Source organism: Pezoporus flaviventris, unplaced genomic scaffold (assembly GCF_033815535.1).
Source record: "Pezoporus flaviventris isolate CSIRO_AGI_PZ_B2104156 unplaced genomic scaffold, CSIRO_AGI_Pfla_v1 ptg000002l, whole genome shotgun sequence".
Taxonomy (NCBI): Eukaryota; Metazoa; Chordata; class Aves; order Psittaciformes; family Psittacidae; genus Pezoporus; species Pezoporus flaviventris.
This window is the reverse complement of record NW_026892550.1, coordinates 69,387,633-69,402,951: the sequence shown is the minus strand read 5'-3', so window position 1 is coordinate 69,402,951 and position 15,319 is coordinate 69,387,633. Positions and strand designations below refer to the sequence as shown.

The following is a 15,319-nucleotide window of genomic DNA, read 5'->3' as shown; positions in this document are numbered from 1 at the left end:
CTGGGGCAGGCTAAGACAGCCAGCACTCTCAACACAGTGTCACTGTCCACTTGGTTTGTCTATTTCTTAACACCCATTTAAGGGTCCTGTGTCAGTAGCCCCTCGAGAAGGATGGAGGATGCCCTCCCCCTCCATAATGACCATCTCCCCACTGGGGTTCAGATTGGCTTCTGAACAGCTGAAATGCTGGAGGCTGTAGAGCTCTGCTTCTCCCTCTCTCTCTCCCAGGGATCTCTGCAGGGAATATGCACCACCTGAGGTTTGGAGACGAGAGGCAGCAGTACTTCTGTGTCATTGGCAAGGCCCTGGAGGATGTCTGTGAGGCCGAAAAGCTTGCGGAAGCAGGTGAAATTGTCCTCTCAGCCTCCTGCTGGGAGCTATGTGAGAAGCACAGGCTCAGAACCAGCCATATTGCGGGCAAAACAGCTGTGAAGGTAGGTGGATGGGACAGCATCTAGAGCCATTCTGAGGACCTGGACCTGAAGGAGGGAGGCCTCAGAAAGCTGAAGAGCTGAATGTGGAGAGAGTTGTAGCTCTGAAAGGGGAGAGCAGCTGATGCTCTTGTCCTTTTATGTTAGGAGTAACTCTGGGCTGGGCTTGCTTGGTTTGAGGGGTCAGGAGGCACTGGAAGAGTTTTGGCCCCACCAGCAGTGTCCTCCGTGGGTCACGGAGCTGTTGACAGCTGGGGGATGCTTGGAAGACGTCTGCTCAGCTCCAGGGTTTCTGAGGAAGCACTGCTGTCCTGTCCAGCCAGATAGGCTTCTTCTCCCCTTTTCTGGACAGTGACAGTGGAGGGCAGGATCTGTCCCCTGGGACTCCTGGAGAAGCCAGTGTCAAGTGCTTTCCTTCTGTGTACCTTCAGGTTACGGGCATGAACCAGATGTCTCTGTCGGAATGCCAAAATGTTTTAGACAAGCTTCCACAGAAGGAGAAGTGCTGCTTCACGGAAAACGAATGTGAGTGCCAGATTCACCTTGTTTTGGTTTTGCTTGGAAACGTGGGGCCTGGCTGCTGCAGGGGTCAGGGATGAACTACCGCTCCCCTCTTCCCCTCTCAGTTAGCAGTCATGCTTTTGGCCCTCTTGTGCATCAGCTGGGGCAGTTGCTGCTGCTGCCATCTCCTTCCAGGGGACAGCTCTGCCCTAAGCACCTGCAGGTGGCAACACAAGCAAACGCAGGAGTCTCTCCCCTGTTGCCAGTGCTAGCCCCTGCTTTCCAACAGCTCGTAGTCCCATCTTCCCACAGCAACCATGTGTGTTTCCTCTCCGCAGATGCTGTCAGGCCTGCTCTTTTCTTGAACCCTGATACTGATGTGGGAGACATACTTAGTTACATCCCAAAAGCTGTTCTCAGGAAGGTACGCCTGGGCCGTTGCTGCTGGGGCTGCTTTTTTTGCAGGGCAGAAGAAGTGGTGCATTCAGAGAGGGAGTTTCCATGAGAGCAAGCCAAACAAAGAAAATGCATCCCGAGATGACAATGTGGGCAAATTGGGCCAAGGGGCACAGGTGCTGCACCACTGGATGAGTTGTCCTCAGAGAGATGGGTGGTGGGGCAGACATTTGCATCTCTTGTCTTTTCTGTGGGTATGGCTCTTCATGTTCTGTGGACGTGATGGCAGGATAGAGGGGAGAATCCACTGAAGCCCCATGAGCATCGCTCAGTGTCACCACTCATGTCCGTAACTGTCCCAAGATGGGGTGTTACCGGAGCGCCCTTCTCGCCTTTGTCATTTGTGTTCTGATTTGGTATCTGACTGCTGCAAGCTGGGCAGCCTGCCGACCATTTAAACCGAGAGGAGGATCTTCTCTTCCCCTACTAGTACCTGCTATTGCCAGGACACCAGCTCTCCCTTTGTACCTGGCGTGGGCAGCCCCTGGGAGAGCAGGCTTGTGAAGCCGTCATGCTCTTGTCTTCCAGCTTGAAGACAGAGTGCCGCAGGACTTCCTCTGTGAGCTACGGCCAGTCACCATCCTCTTCCTCCACCTGAATTTTGATACAAAGGACATAGTATCTTTCCGCAGTGTCCTCAGTGAAGTCAGCAGCCTGATGCAGGAAATCGTCTGTCCTCACAAGGGTGAAGTGAACAAAGTCTTCCTGTTTGACAAAGTGAGTGTGAGGTGGAATCATCTCCCCCCAACCCAAGAGGGTGGATACTGAGCAAGAGGGGAAGGTTCCTTCTTAGGCATTGTGGCAAGATGTGCTGCATCTGTCCTTGGCAGGGCTGTACATTCCTTTGTGTGTTCGGACTCCCTGGAGTAAAGCTGGCCCATGAGAGCATTCATGCCTTGCAGAGTGCTTTTCAGATCTTCAACTCGTGCTCCAAGATCATTGCAAAAACAGGGTGAGTGTCTGGTGGGGCTGAGGGAGCGCATGCTGCCTGGGCCAGCGTAAAGCAGAGGAAGAAAGAGTGTTGCGTCTAGCTTACCCTCCCCTGTCCTCCCTTCCTTGGCAGGAAGGAAACAGTGCCCTGAGAGGTGGCAGGCAACCCCTGGGCTTATCCCTGGGCAGCCAGGCAGAGTGTCTCCAAGCACACCCTGCTAGCCACCATGCTGGAATGAGCCCTAGTGAAGGCGAGAGGCTCCTTGGTGCCAGAAGCAGCACCTTCTGGGTGACTGGCCTGTGAACAGTGATGGGGCCTAGACACCTGATCTTACATTGCTGTCATCACAGGCAGTGACGCTGTGGCACCTTCTTCCCTCCCTCTTTTCCCACTGGTCACAGGTCACAGCTCAGGGAAGGGGGTCTCAGGAGAAGTGCCCAAAAGTTCCTGCCTGTGCTCTAAGCCCTGTTCCTTGTCCTTGCCGCCTGGGTCCTTTACAGCCCTGAGCTCTCTGTACCCCGAACCCCAGGCTGGCAGGGCAGGATGGCCAGTGGCCCAGGCTAGTGCTGAGGGGAGATGCGGGAAGAGATGAAGCTGGGTGGGCAGGACTGCACCTGGAGCGCTTCTGAAGCCGTGTTGTTTCCCTGTGTGCCAGGACAGTGTCTGTGTCTGTTACCAGTGGGATGGCGTTCTGTGGCCTCATTGGCCACCCTCTGAGGCACGAGTACACAGGTACAAGCACGTGTGTGCGGTGTGGGAAACTGGCGTGAGCTGTTGGGAAGAGGAAGACAGGCTGGGGAGAGTGCCTGTCCAACAACCAGCCAGGAATGGCCCAGGCAGCACCAGTCCTGGGCTGGGGTGGGACACTGGGCTCCACAGCTGGTTGTTCCCCTGGGATCTGCTTAACCCACTGTGGGGCTGCGGGTGTCGGATGTAGGGCAGCCGTTGGTCTGGAAGGGCACTGTGGAGCTGGTGGCACAGGTACATCACTGTGTGCTCTTTCTTCATCTCTCTGGCAGTCATTGGCCAGAAGGTGAACTTGGCAGCCCGGATGATGATGAGCTACTCTGGGCTGGTGACCTGTGATACCACAACCTGTGCCAGCTCTGGGCTGCCCTCTTGCTACTTCAAGGAGCTGCCGGAGAGAAAGATGAAAGGCTTCAAACATCCTGTCACTGTCTATCAATATGTGGGGATCACCACCAACAGGTGAGTGTCCTCTTGAGAAGTCTGGATGAGGGGATGGTGGCATCAAGGGTCCAGCTTGGCCAGCATAGAGGAGTTCTGCAGAGAGAGCAGAAGCCGCTCTCCATTCACTGTGGATGAGACGGTCAGAAGCCCTGGTGTAGGAGGCTTTTTACCTCTCTTCCCTGCTGTTTCCTCTTGCTGGGAGAGTGGGAGTGAAACCACAGGAATGGGGAAGGTTTTGTTTTGGTAGACACAACCTGGCTTTCAGGCTCTGTCCAAATGGCTTTCAAACTGTGCTTTCCGTGCTGTGCTCGCTCTACCACATGCCCTGGTAATGCTGACCCAAGAAGGTTTTGTCCTAGCTGCTCTTGAGTGGGAAGCTTTGGGCCAGTCTGGTTCCCATGGATAAAGGTGGACCCTCAGGACATTCTTCATCATGTCTTCCTCCTCAAACCTGGGCTCTTCCTCTGGGCCAGGATTTGACCTTCTTTTTGGATGATGGTTTGAATGTTAGTCTCTGAAAATACAGGAAGACTTAAGCCAGAGGTGCCAGGTGCTTGGAATCCCAGCCCATTGGGTCCTTGTTTCCAAGACTCTCGGTTTTTCCTGGCCAACGCAGTAAAGATATCTGCTAACCAGCAGCTCACTCTTGCTTCTTTCACATGTCTCTGGGTCTGGCCTCTGTTGACGGACTCTCAATATATTCTCTTGTCCTGGTGTGGCTGTTGGGTTTCTTAATGCTTAAAGCTCTCTCAGCATGCCAGCTTGAACTTTGGTGGGGGGGAGCATGCAGGGGATAACATGCTGCTCGAAAGAAAAACAGGTACCCTGAGGAGCACATCCAGCCCCTCCATGCCAGGCTGCTTCTTGATGTCCCTTGGCTTCTAACCAGCTAACTGACTTGTACTTTCTTTTTCCCCTGCTCCTAGCATATTTGGCATGGCTCTTGCCATGAAGATGCCAGAGAACGCCTCCTTGCTGGGTATGTGGAGAATGCCTTGCTCTTCTGAACCCCAGTTTCTTCCCCTCAGTAACATGTATTGGGAACGGAAAAGGTTTTGCTGGGGATAATGTTGCCTGCAGAGGCCCTGAGGAAGTGCTGGCTCTCTCAGTGCCTACTTAGTTGATATCTTTGGGGTGGGAAGCAGGGTGAGGCGCTCGGTGATCCCAGGCAGGCTCCAGACCTGATAGGAAGGTTTGTTTCAAGCTGCTCACACCCTGGGGGCTAAACCAGTCCCACATCCTTGGGATCAGGAAAGAGATTTCCTTCTGCTAGACTGATGGGGAGTTTTGGTGGTTGGTTCTCCCCCTTGTACTCCTCAGAGGTGCTTTCTTGGCAGCATCTGCTTGTAAACATGGAAAAGTCAAGCATCACGGACGCCTTTAATCACTCAGTGTCTTGCTGGATGTTTTGGGCCCTGTCATGGGTTAACCCCGGTAGGGAACTCAGCCCCACACGGCTGCTCACTCCCCACAGTGGGATGGGGAAGAGAATTGGAAGGGTAAAAGTGAGCCCACTGGATACGGACAGCTTAATAGGTAAAGCAGCTGCTGTGCATCCATGACAGGCAAAATCAGGCATTCTTTCACTGCCTCCTGGTGGCAGGCAGGTGTCCAGCCATTCCCAGGAAAGCAGAGCTTCAACATGTGTATCAAGGACTTGGGAAGACAAACACAGGAACTCGTAATGTGCCCCCTTCCTCCTCCTTTTCCCCAGCTTTTCTTGCGAAGCACAGCATCATATGCAATGAAATAAGCCAGCTGGGGTCTGCTGTTGCAGCTGTGCCCCATCCCAACTTCTTGTGCACCCCCAGCCTGCTTTTGCTGGCAGGGTGGCATGAGAAATAGAAAATGCCTTGATGCTGTGCAAGCCCTCTTCAGCAAGAACTAAAACACGGTTGTGTATCAACACTGATGTGCTCTGTGGCCAGTCGTACAGCCAGGAGAAGATGTTCTAAGTCTGTTTGGGACACAGCTGCCTGAAGCAACTCAGATCATCCCTTCCAGCCTTGTACTGGATCCCTGAGGGGGGATTTGCACGGGGCTGTCTGAATCTCTGTGGGACAGGGCATCCGCTACCACTCTGAGGAAGGCAGAGGTGCAAAAGCTGGGACAAGAGGGTTGGAAGGCAGCAGGGGTATCGTAGGCTGCCAGATGTGGTAGTGGGAGGGAAGCTGTGGTGGAGGGTACCAGCCAAAGGGACGGCTCTTTGCTTTCTAGCATGCCCCAGCAGCTCATTTTCTTGTTTGTCTTCACAGGTCGGAAGAAGGAGATTGACCTCTTTGTCAACTGCTTGGAAGCCTCTAACCGTTTTGGACAAAGACACATACTGGCATTTGAGGGCGCAAGGGGCGCTGGGAAGAGCCAATTACTTAATCACCTGTCCCAGTTAGGCCAGTCTGCTGGCTGCAGGTACAGGGTTTTGTCCTGTAGTTTTGGGACACTGCTTCTTTCCATCCCTGAGAGCCATGGAACGCTCCAGCCCCTTGGCCAGTGTGCCTTGGCCTTGGACTGAAGCCTCCTCAAAAAGCCTCATGGAGGCATTCCATAGTTATCTCCTGCGTGCTCTGCTCCTACCCCTGTCTCTTTGGGGTGTTGGAGGTGCTTCTTGACCTGTGGTGTTTCCTCCTTCACAAATAGAAGGAAAAAGCCCAAACTCGGTGCTTTGCATTGGATTCCAGATGCAACATATAGCAGGGTGGCCTGTCTCAGAAGCCCTGCTTGCCCCCTGACTGTTTCCCAGAAGGAATACTGGGCCAGAAAAGCCTCTCTGTGGCTGAGAGGCAGACTGCTAAGGTCTGGAGCCCAAAGGCAAACTCCACTTGCTCCATGATCACCTCTTAGCTCTGCAAGTCCCTCTGCAGTAGGGAGGTAGGGAGACATGGACCAGCGCTGCAGAAACCAGAAGGGGTCTGGACCTAGCTCTCCCAGTGGCTTGGCAGCAACTGCCTCTCTGTGCCCTTTCTCTTACAAGGAGTGAAACTCCCGGTACCACTTTGAAGTGGGAGGCTGAAGAGTTCCCCCTAAAGGCAACTCCAGCTCTTTTGTCTTAGAAGACTTGGGCCGTTGGGGATCTCAGTGCCTTTTGCTTTTGCATGGCAGGGTATTTGGCATGGAACTGCTAGAGGTCAACGTGAGGCAGTCCTTCTCTGCCATGCGTATTCTGATGGCCAGGGTGATGGGCCTCCATGAGTGTGAATCGTGCAGTGCCAGGGAGCACGTGCTACGGACAAATCTCAACGGGATAATCGAAGAGAGCAACTACTGCCTCCTCAATGACATCTTCCTTGTCAAGGTGAGAGCGAGAGGCCTCTCTGACCCTGGAGAAGGCTTTCTCCTGAGCCCTTCTGGTTCTTCAGCAGTCTTCTAAGGCTGCTGGAGTGCCTTAGCTCAGGGGGAGGGATTGCAGGGGGTCACAGCACATGTTTTCCATTCCTGGCCCCAGGGGCTGCCTGTATGTGGTGACTTAATGTCCCGCGCTGCATCTGGCAGTGCCTGGTGCCTTGTTCGGCATTCTGGAAGCAGCACTGGAATGAGGCTGGGTCTGACCTTGTGCTGAGGTCATTGCTGTGTGAGTGGTCTGCTCCAGCCAGCCCAAGATCCCACAGTCAGAGAACCAGCTCTTCAGCCCACCGCCAAGATGCAGCTCTGCCTGAGCCTCTGCTTTAGGCTCTAGTTGAAGTCCCACTGTGGCCTCTTGCACCCGTGCTGGGGAGAGGGAAGGTGCTGAGGCAGAGCAGGGAGGGTTTGCTCTGCCATCTTGCTTGGTGGGTAGGTGTAGCGAGCCCTGGAGACATGTTTCTCCCTGACTTTGCTTTTCTGTCTAGTTTCCCATTTCAGACAAGGTTCGCCAAATGCATGAAATGCAAAGGAAAGAGGAATTGCATTCAACCTGGGCAAAAGTGCTAGAGAAGGTGAGCATTTCTCCTTTTCTCCTTCTGGGTCAGAGGAGGAAAACAACCCTGCTGGCTCTGGGCTCTGCGCCACAGCAGTGTGAGTGGGTGGGAGGACCTGGTCCTTGCCCTCTAGGGCCTGAGAAACCCCCCATGTTCTCTCCATAGCCCGACAAGCATACTAGTAACTTTCCTCCCTTAAAGCGTTCCCTGGAGGAGAGAGAATTCTGCGTTCCCTTGCCCAAGCTCCCTCCTTCTGCAGGGCAGGTGATGTTAAGCATGACCTGAAAATCTCAAAGAAATTAGGCATTGGGAAGCTTCCAAGCACGGAGTTGGTTGGGGTGAGACTTGAGAGCATCCTCTCAAGAGACAGAGGCAAAATCTCCTTCCCTGTAAGACACTTGAGAATCCACTGGATTCCCCTCAGAACAACTCTTTTTTTTCCAGACCATTGACAGAAATGCCATATTTGTCATCGACAATGCCCATTTCATTGACCCCGCCTCCTGGAGTATCATGGCACCTCTGCTCTGGAACATCTCTGTCTTCATGGTCATGAGCTTATGTCCCGGCTTTGCAAGAACCGAGAGCTTTCACAAAGCCACAGCAAACAACCTGATGTCCCATAAAATCATCTGCTTTCAACTAGAGAAGCTGAAACCTTCAGCTGTGGTGCAGAAGCTCTGCCAGGACCTTGGAGTGGTCAGCATCCCTAGGGCTTTAGTGAGGTAAGTTGGAGCAGGGGAGCTCCCTGGACACGAAGCATAGGAGCTGCCAACCCTTTGCTGTTTCACAAGGAGGAAGGGAGGAAGACCCCCAAGGCCAAGCATATCTGGGGTGTGAAAAGGGCTTGGTCTAAGTGGCCAGGCTGTGTGGCAGATTCCCTGGGGCAGAGGTCTGCCCTGCTGCCAGAGAGCACCTAAGCTCCTGAGGAGAGGAAAGGCAGGGCTTGCTGCTCTGTGCTTTGGGCACTGTCTGCAAGTCTTTCCCCAGGGACTTCAGCAAAGGCTGGAGGTTCAGGGGGGCCAAAAACCACATGCCAGCAGGAGGACCTCCCTTTCAGAAGTGAGGTGTAGCTGTGACAAAGATGCTGGCTCCCCAGCTATGCCTGAGTGGCTTGCTACCCACCTCAACTGTTTTTCCTTTTAGGGTGGCGAGTCACTGGAACATGTTGTCCAAAGATGTGGTGAATGCTCCACCCCTGGGAGGGTTCAAGGTCGGGTTGGACAGAGCCTTGGGCGACATGGTCTAGTGTGAGGTGTCCTTGCCCATGGGAGGGGGTTGGAACTAGATGATCCTAAGGTCCTTTCCAAACCAACCCATTCTATGATTCTACTTCTCTTGTGCTGATCACTGCTGGATCTGTTCCTGCCCAGGTTCCTGGTCCAAAGAAGCTTGGGGATCCCGTATTACTTGGAGGAGCTGGTGCACTTCCTTCGTTGCAACGACATGCTCTTGTTCCGCACCAAGAAGTGGGGTGAAAAAGCAGAGGACAGCTGGGAGAACCTGAACAGTAAGAACCTTTGCCACTGACTAATGAGTTGCTGTGTTGCATTCCCTACAGCACAAACTTGCCCCTTCATTGCCCCATGGATTAGGGGCAGAGTAAGATCTTGCAGCAGATCATGCAGAACTTGGCCTGGCAGAGGCACGGGCTTCTGTGTGCCTTGTTGTCAGGACAGCCAAAGCAGTGGCTCACAAGTTGTGGCTTGGAGGGGCCTCAGTTCTTGGGGCTAAACCTCAGGGGAAATGGTTCTGGACCACGTAGGTTGTGGTCGTGAGACGTTCTCATGAGCACAGAACTTATGTTGGCCAAATGCTAGCTTAACTGAGAACAAACTCCAGCTTGAGGTGAGGGCCAGGAGCGGGAAACTTCCAGTGAAAACTATTTTGCTCTGCTTAGAGAGCATGTTCAGCACCCGCAGGTCAGTGCACCTGTACTGTGTGGTGTGAAGGGGCCTTGGACTATTTCAGGTGAACTTGGAAACATTTTCAGGCTGCAGGTCACTTTGCAAATTGCCTCATTCCTTCTCTCTTGCTCCACCTAGCTTTTGCAGTCTTGGAGTCATCCCTCACAGCAAGCTCAAGGTCCAGAGCAGGGGCTGCGGCCATGATCTGCATTGTAAGGCCAGGCGTGAACCTGGACAGCACCATGCTGCCCAGTAACTTGAAAGGTGAGGGGCAGAGAGCCACTCTGCTGGCTCTTGGCTGTGCCGCAGGGGCTGGAGGGAGGCTGGGCATCACTGTGCTGCAGAGTCACCCTCTCAGCTTTGGGGCTGTCCTTGGAAAAGGTGGCTCTGCTCCAACCAGCAACAGTCCTGGCATTGTGGGCAACCATTTTTCCTTCCTGTGTGTGGAGCAGCTTGAGCCTGCTGGTTGCTTTCCAGCAGCAGGTAGAAGAGGAAAAGTTGTTGATGCAACACTAAAATGACTCCCTTTTCTCACAGAAGCAAATCTTCTACTGGGACAAAAATTTGACTTGCCTCTGACTCACCTTTGAACACAGCTTCTATCTTGCTACTTTCTTTTTGAGTTCCCCAGCTAACAGTGGTTTCATGGCATGTTGTGGTGGTTTAAGCCCAGCCACGCATCTCACACTGTCACTCCCCCCCACCCCCCCACCCCCCCTCCCGGAGGGATGGGGAGGAGAATGGAAAGAATGTAACTCCAATGGGTTGAGATAAGAACAGTTCAGTAACTAAGGTATAACACAAACCACTACTGCTACCACCAATAATAATAATGATAAGGGAAATAACAAGGGAAGAGAATACAACCGCTCACCACCTGCCAACCGATACCCAGTCCGACCAAGCAGTGATCTAACCCTTCCTGGTAACTGCCCCCAGTTTACATCCTGGGCATGATGTGCTGTGGTATGGAATACCTCTTTGGCTAGTCTGGGTCAGCTGTCCTGTCTCTGCTTCCTCCTGGCTTCCCCTCCTCCCTGGCAGAGCATGAGACTCAGAAGATCCTTGGTCAGACTAAACATTACTTAGCAACAACTAAAAACATCGGTGTTACAAGCGTTGTTCCGAGGCTAAAGTCAAAAACACAGCAGTGCACCAGCTACTAAGAAGGAGAAAAATGACTGCTACTGCTGAACCCAAGACACACGTAATTAAAGAAAATAAACCACTTTCCTGTGGATTTTCATGGAAGTTCACCTGTAGCCAGGGGAACTGTCAATGACTGTTGAATGTCCCTCCTGTCTGTCAGTAGCCATTTGTATGAACCTTGAAGAAACATTCCTGCTCTTAAGTTGTTTTGCCCAAAGCAACCCAAGAAGAAAAGTCAAAGAAAAGAAGAGTAAGGTCTGGCTGAGTTGAGACAACCTTTCTCGGGAGCTCTGAGTTCACCTCTGAGGTGGTGAAAGTTGTCTGTTCCCTGCTTGCAGGGCTGGCAAAAACCTAGTCCAGGTTTGGCAGGGCACATTGTGGGACGCATGTACCTGCTGGATCCTGCCCTATCCCAGTGGGGGAGTGTGTCTGTTGAGTGTCTCACTTTTTCCCAGGCCCTGTGAACTGCAAATCCAGTAGGAGCGGAGCCATTGTGCAGACACCTGTCCTGGGCTGCAATTGCCCAGAAGTGGCCAGTGTAGGGCCAAAGCCTATCCTGTTCATGCGTCGAATCTTTGCAGTGCCTCCAGCCTCAGTGTGGGGAAGAGGTAGGACTGAGACGTGTGGCTTCTCCTTGACAGAGATTGTGCTGGCTCAGCTGGACGAGATCACCCCACTGGAGCAGACTGTTTTGAAGTTTGCAGCCATCATCGGGCCGGTGTTCACTACCCAGCTGCTGTCATACATTCTTCCGATTAGAATGAGGCACAAGATGACTACCTTGTTGGACAGTCTAGTGAGTGACAACATCCTCAAGTGGACGGAGAGCACTGAGGAGCCAGAAGACGTCCAAGATCCTAGCAAGGAGCCAGCCACCCCTCCGCAGGCAGAGATTGGTAAGTGGTAGCAGTGGGGTGGACAAGGAGCTCCCAGATGGGCTCCTAAGGGCGTGGCGTGATTCCCTTCCTGTGAGGGCTGGCATGGCTGTTGGGGATGGGTTTGTCAAAGCTGTTACAAGTCAGTCTGAAAGCACACTAGGTTTGCACTGGAGGGAAGTTCCCACCAGCTGTCCCAAATGCCTCTGCTCCCCTGAATCCAAGTGCTGCTCGTAGCGCAGGCATGGGACGAGTGGAATCCCTGACATCCTCTCCCAGCCACCTGCAGCATCCAGACAAAAGATGCCCTCCAGAATGGCCCAGGGTCTTCAGCAAGCTTTTATTGGGCTTTGATTACCCTGTGATGCAGGGTTCCTGCTCAGGAGGCTGGTGGCTGCCATGCCAAGAGCGGGGAGAAAGTGCTGGCTGGGGCTTGCTTTGGCTGGCAACAACATCCCCAGCTCCTGCCTGGACCAGTGCAGCTGAGAACTGCATCCCCAAGGCTGTGCTAGCATCAGCCCTTTCACCCCATGCTGCAGGGCTTGGCGTGCAGCAGCACTGTTGCTATTCAGGATCTGCACCGAGGCATGACTGGCTCCCCATCTGGCCACAGCTTGGGCTCATACAAAGGCCCTTTGCCTTGCAGGTGTGGAGACCTCCCCCCCAAGCAAGCAGAGTGTGGGGTGTCCATTTGGTGTGCTGATGTTCCATAAGCCGCTGCTGCAGGAGGCTGCCTACGAGCTGTGGGTCCAGAAACAGCGGGTCACCCTGCACTCCAAGTGTGCTGCCTTCCTGGAGCGGTATGCACACAAATGCCAGAGCTGCGGCCAAGGGGACTTTATTGTCTTCCACCGCTTCGCTGTCAGCAGCACCCAGGACAAAGGGAGCTGTAAGGACTTTGATGATGGGGATGACCCACACACCTGGAAGGCCTTGGTGCTGGCTGGAAAACAGCTGAAGAAGGAGAGGTTTTACATCTCTGCAGGTATGCTGTGCACCATGCTCTGTAATTTGGGCCCTCCGGGAGCCCAGGGATTGGTGCTGGGGGTCGAGTGGGAGTAGATCTGCTAGGAACGAGCCCAGCAGGAGTGGACACCCACTGCAGACTTTCCTCAGTGTGTTAGCACCTTGCAAGGATCCTTGCAGGCCTACTGGGAGAGGGAGAGCAACTCTTATCCCAGGATACATGTGGGAGGTGTCCCTGGTTTTCTTTCAAGGTATTACAGATACTCAGGAGGAGCAGGAGCAGCAGCAGCAGCAAGCTTTTGTGGAAGAGGATTTTGGGTGAGCAGACAAGGTTCTGATTCTTTTTGAAGCGAGTGAGTTCAGGGTGTGCAGAGGAGACAAAGAAAATGCTGGCTTTTGGCTGTCAGCTGTGACTCTAGCTTAGCGAAGAGCCTTTCCGTGGGGTGGGAGCTGAGAGGAGATGGCTGTGGAGATGAGTGAGTGCTTAAGGACGCCCACGGCTCAGTGTCAAAGAAGCCCTCGCTTTCCAGTTCCTGCAGAGTAGTACTGCAAAATCTACAGGGAAAAAGCCACCACAAGGGCTCAGGTGGTTTGCCTGTGGGAGGTGACAGAAAGCCTAGCTTCTTCCTTACTCCCTCCTCCCAAAGGACTTGTATGACTAGTACCTGTCTGTGGCTTCCTGCTCTGCTTTGCACAAAGGGCTTTTGATGTTGTCTCTGGGAAGGAAGACCACTCTAGATGATACCCTTGTATTCTTTGCTCTCTTCTTCCCCTGGGCACTGTCCTCTGGGTAGTGCGACTGACAGAGAGGACAACAATGCGCTCTCATGTGACTGCAAAGGCATCGTGGAGTCAGTGCTTGTGCCATTGGTTCACCACTACACAACACTGGGCAATGCTGCCAGAGCCTTTTACTATCTTCTGGAGACTGCAGCTGCCTACCTGCATGTCTCCAACTACTACATGGTGAGTCGCCCTGCTTGCAGTGTGTCCTGCCTGGCTCTGGGAAGGACAAGTTTGCGTTGCACTAGGACACGACTTTGTGGGTCCTTGGAAGGAAGATGTTGAGCTCTGAGCCTCACTTCTTCCTTTGGTTTGCCTCTTGTGTGGGAAGAGGCATTGGGTGCTGTGCCCTTAGCATGAGGGGCATTAGCAGGGAGGAGGCCTGAACGATCAGTGGTGCCTGTGCTCTGAGGCACACAGTCAAAAACATGACTGTTTGTGCAGGTATCACCAGGGGAAGAAACAGACCCTCTGAAGACAGATGCCAGAGGCAATGGGGGAGGACAAGGGTAGCCATGGGCTCTGCACTAATCTCACCTGCTCTCCGTGTGCTTTCACAAAGGCCCTCAGGAAGCTGAGCGAAGCAGATATCCTGAGGAACTCTCTAAAGAGTAAAGCGAATGTGATATCCCGCTTTGAAGATGCCACCTTCTTCAGCCTCAAAGGGGAGGTAAAGGCGCGGTCTGGAGGGATCTCCTGAGTGATGGAGCTGGATGCCTTCCCCAGATGCAGTGGACAGGAGAGCTCTGGCTTCTCTGGCCACTGGCAGATCCCTGCAGTCTCTTGGGCATCTAGTCCACATTGCGATGTTTCCCTTTTCCTGTGCAGGTCTGCTATGGTGTGGGACGCACAGAGCTGGCAAAGAAAATGATCAGAAAGGCTTTGAGCCTGCTTGGAAGGCCATTTCCCCGGAACCGCGCTGAAGACTTTGTCAGGTCGCAGGTTGAAAAATTGCAGTGTGCCGCTTATGTTGCCAGAAGAGCATCTTCCCTTCCACAGAAGGCCCAGTAAGAAACACGACCAAGAACCCGGGGGAGAAAGAGTTATTTCCTACCTGGTCACAGGCATATGGGCACAGACCTGACGAGGCTTGAGGCCACACAGAGCAATGTGAGGGTAGAACAGGGAACGATAAAGTTCCTCTCTCCCTCCCTCCCTCTGAGGCCCTTGGAACAAAGCATACCTTAGGGTATCAAAGCAGCTTGCAGCCAGGGATGTGTCTGCTGGCACGAGTTGTGGCAGTGGATTGGTGCTGGCTGGGAAGAGAGAGCTGTACTGAAAAGGGGTGGGGGGGCTGGAGGCAGGACCAGGGCATGGAGAAGGAGCAGTAAGAGGAGCTTGGCCCCCCTGGTGCTGTCAGGCCAACATCCTCTCTAGCGGCCAGCTTCCCACTGTGGTACTTGTTGTTTGCCCCTTTCCCTTCTGGCAGCTCCCCCTCCATCAGCTCTATTTCCTCCAAGGAAGTGTAACGGTCTTGTCTGGCACCCGTTTTGCCCCCTGGCCCTGTCTGACCCAGCTCATAGGCTCTAGCCTGTAGAGCTAAAGCCTCTGGGCCTAGCAGTTTCTCTTGCTTGGCAGGAAGAAGAAGCTCGCCTGGCTGCTGCGGCAGAGCCGCTGTCTTTCCTTACTGGAGCACCTCTTCAGGCTGGAGGGCACTTCTGCTGGATGGAGGCTGTCCTGCCTGGCAGCGCGCATGAGGGCCAGCACAGACAGGGCAGTGGACTTGTATCTGTCAGCAGCCTGCACGAGCTATGATGCTGGCTTGGAAATGATCATATAGTTCATTACCACCATCTATCTTACATTTGGAGAAAGACGGTACTCTCCAAATATTTGTAGTACCGTAAGAAGCAATACATACAAATTATTAAATATTCATGTGTCCCTTCGCATTCAGATTAAATCCTTTTATTGTTACAGGATCTGTAAATATCTCCCAGGACACAGAAGGGAAAGGACAGGAGAAGCAGGCAGTTACTTGGGAGTATTTGCTGGGCTTGGTTGGTTTTTGTTGCGTCCCTAATGAAGAGTCCATCCCCAGCATCCCTATAGCCCCCGTTCAGATACTGGAAGGCTGCTATGAGGTCTCCACGCAGCCTTCTCTTCTCCAGGCTGAACAGCCCCAACTTTCTCAGCCTGTCTTCATACGGGAGGTGCTCCAGTCCCCTGATCATCCTCGTGGCCCTCCTCTGGACTTGTTCCAACATTTCCATGTCCTTTTTATGTTGAGGACACC

The 15,319-nt window shown here is 53.4% G+C and overlaps 1 protein-coding gene across 1 annotated transcript in view; it reads left to right on the top strand.

Moving 5' to 3' along the window:
- Positions 1 to 14,863, top strand: part of LOC133274729 (adenylate cyclase type 10-like) — a 28,281-nt gene extending 13,418 nt beyond the window's left edge. Inside the window, exons 7-27 of the mRNA XM_061464288.1 lie at positions 229 to 434; positions 863 to 956; positions 1,271 to 1,356; positions 1,917 to 2,105; positions 2,219 to 2,340; positions 2,975 to 3,051; positions 3,339 to 3,528; positions 4,437 to 4,489; positions 5,766 to 5,919; positions 6,610 to 6,802; positions 7,335 to 7,421; positions 7,848 to 8,128; positions 8,777 to 8,913; positions 9,449 to 9,574; positions 11,101 to 11,355; positions 11,981 to 12,319; positions 12,552 to 12,618; positions 13,095 to 13,266; positions 13,646 to 13,753; positions 13,912 to 14,090; positions 14,662 to 14,863. Coding sequence (XP_061320272.1) covers positions 229 to 434; positions 863 to 956; positions 1,271 to 1,356; positions 1,917 to 2,105; positions 2,219 to 2,340; positions 2,975 to 3,051; positions 3,339 to 3,528; positions 4,437 to 4,489; positions 5,766 to 5,919; positions 6,610 to 6,802; positions 7,335 to 7,421; positions 7,848 to 8,128; positions 8,777 to 8,913; positions 9,449 to 9,574; positions 11,101 to 11,355; positions 11,981 to 12,319; positions 12,552 to 12,618; positions 13,095 to 13,266; positions 13,646 to 13,753; positions 13,912 to 14,090; positions 14,662 to 14,863 — 3,317 coding nt within the window. The remainder of the gene's footprint in view (positions 1 to 228; positions 435 to 862; positions 957 to 1,270; positions 1,357 to 1,916; positions 2,106 to 2,218; positions 2,341 to 2,974; positions 3,052 to 3,338; positions 3,529 to 4,436; positions 4,490 to 5,765; positions 5,920 to 6,609; positions 6,803 to 7,334; positions 7,422 to 7,847; positions 8,129 to 8,776; positions 8,914 to 9,448; positions 9,575 to 11,100; positions 11,356 to 11,980; positions 12,320 to 12,551; positions 12,619 to 13,094; positions 13,267 to 13,645; positions 13,754 to 13,911; positions 14,091 to 14,661) is intronic.
- The last annotated feature ends 456 nt before the right edge of the window (positions 14,864 to 15,319 follow it).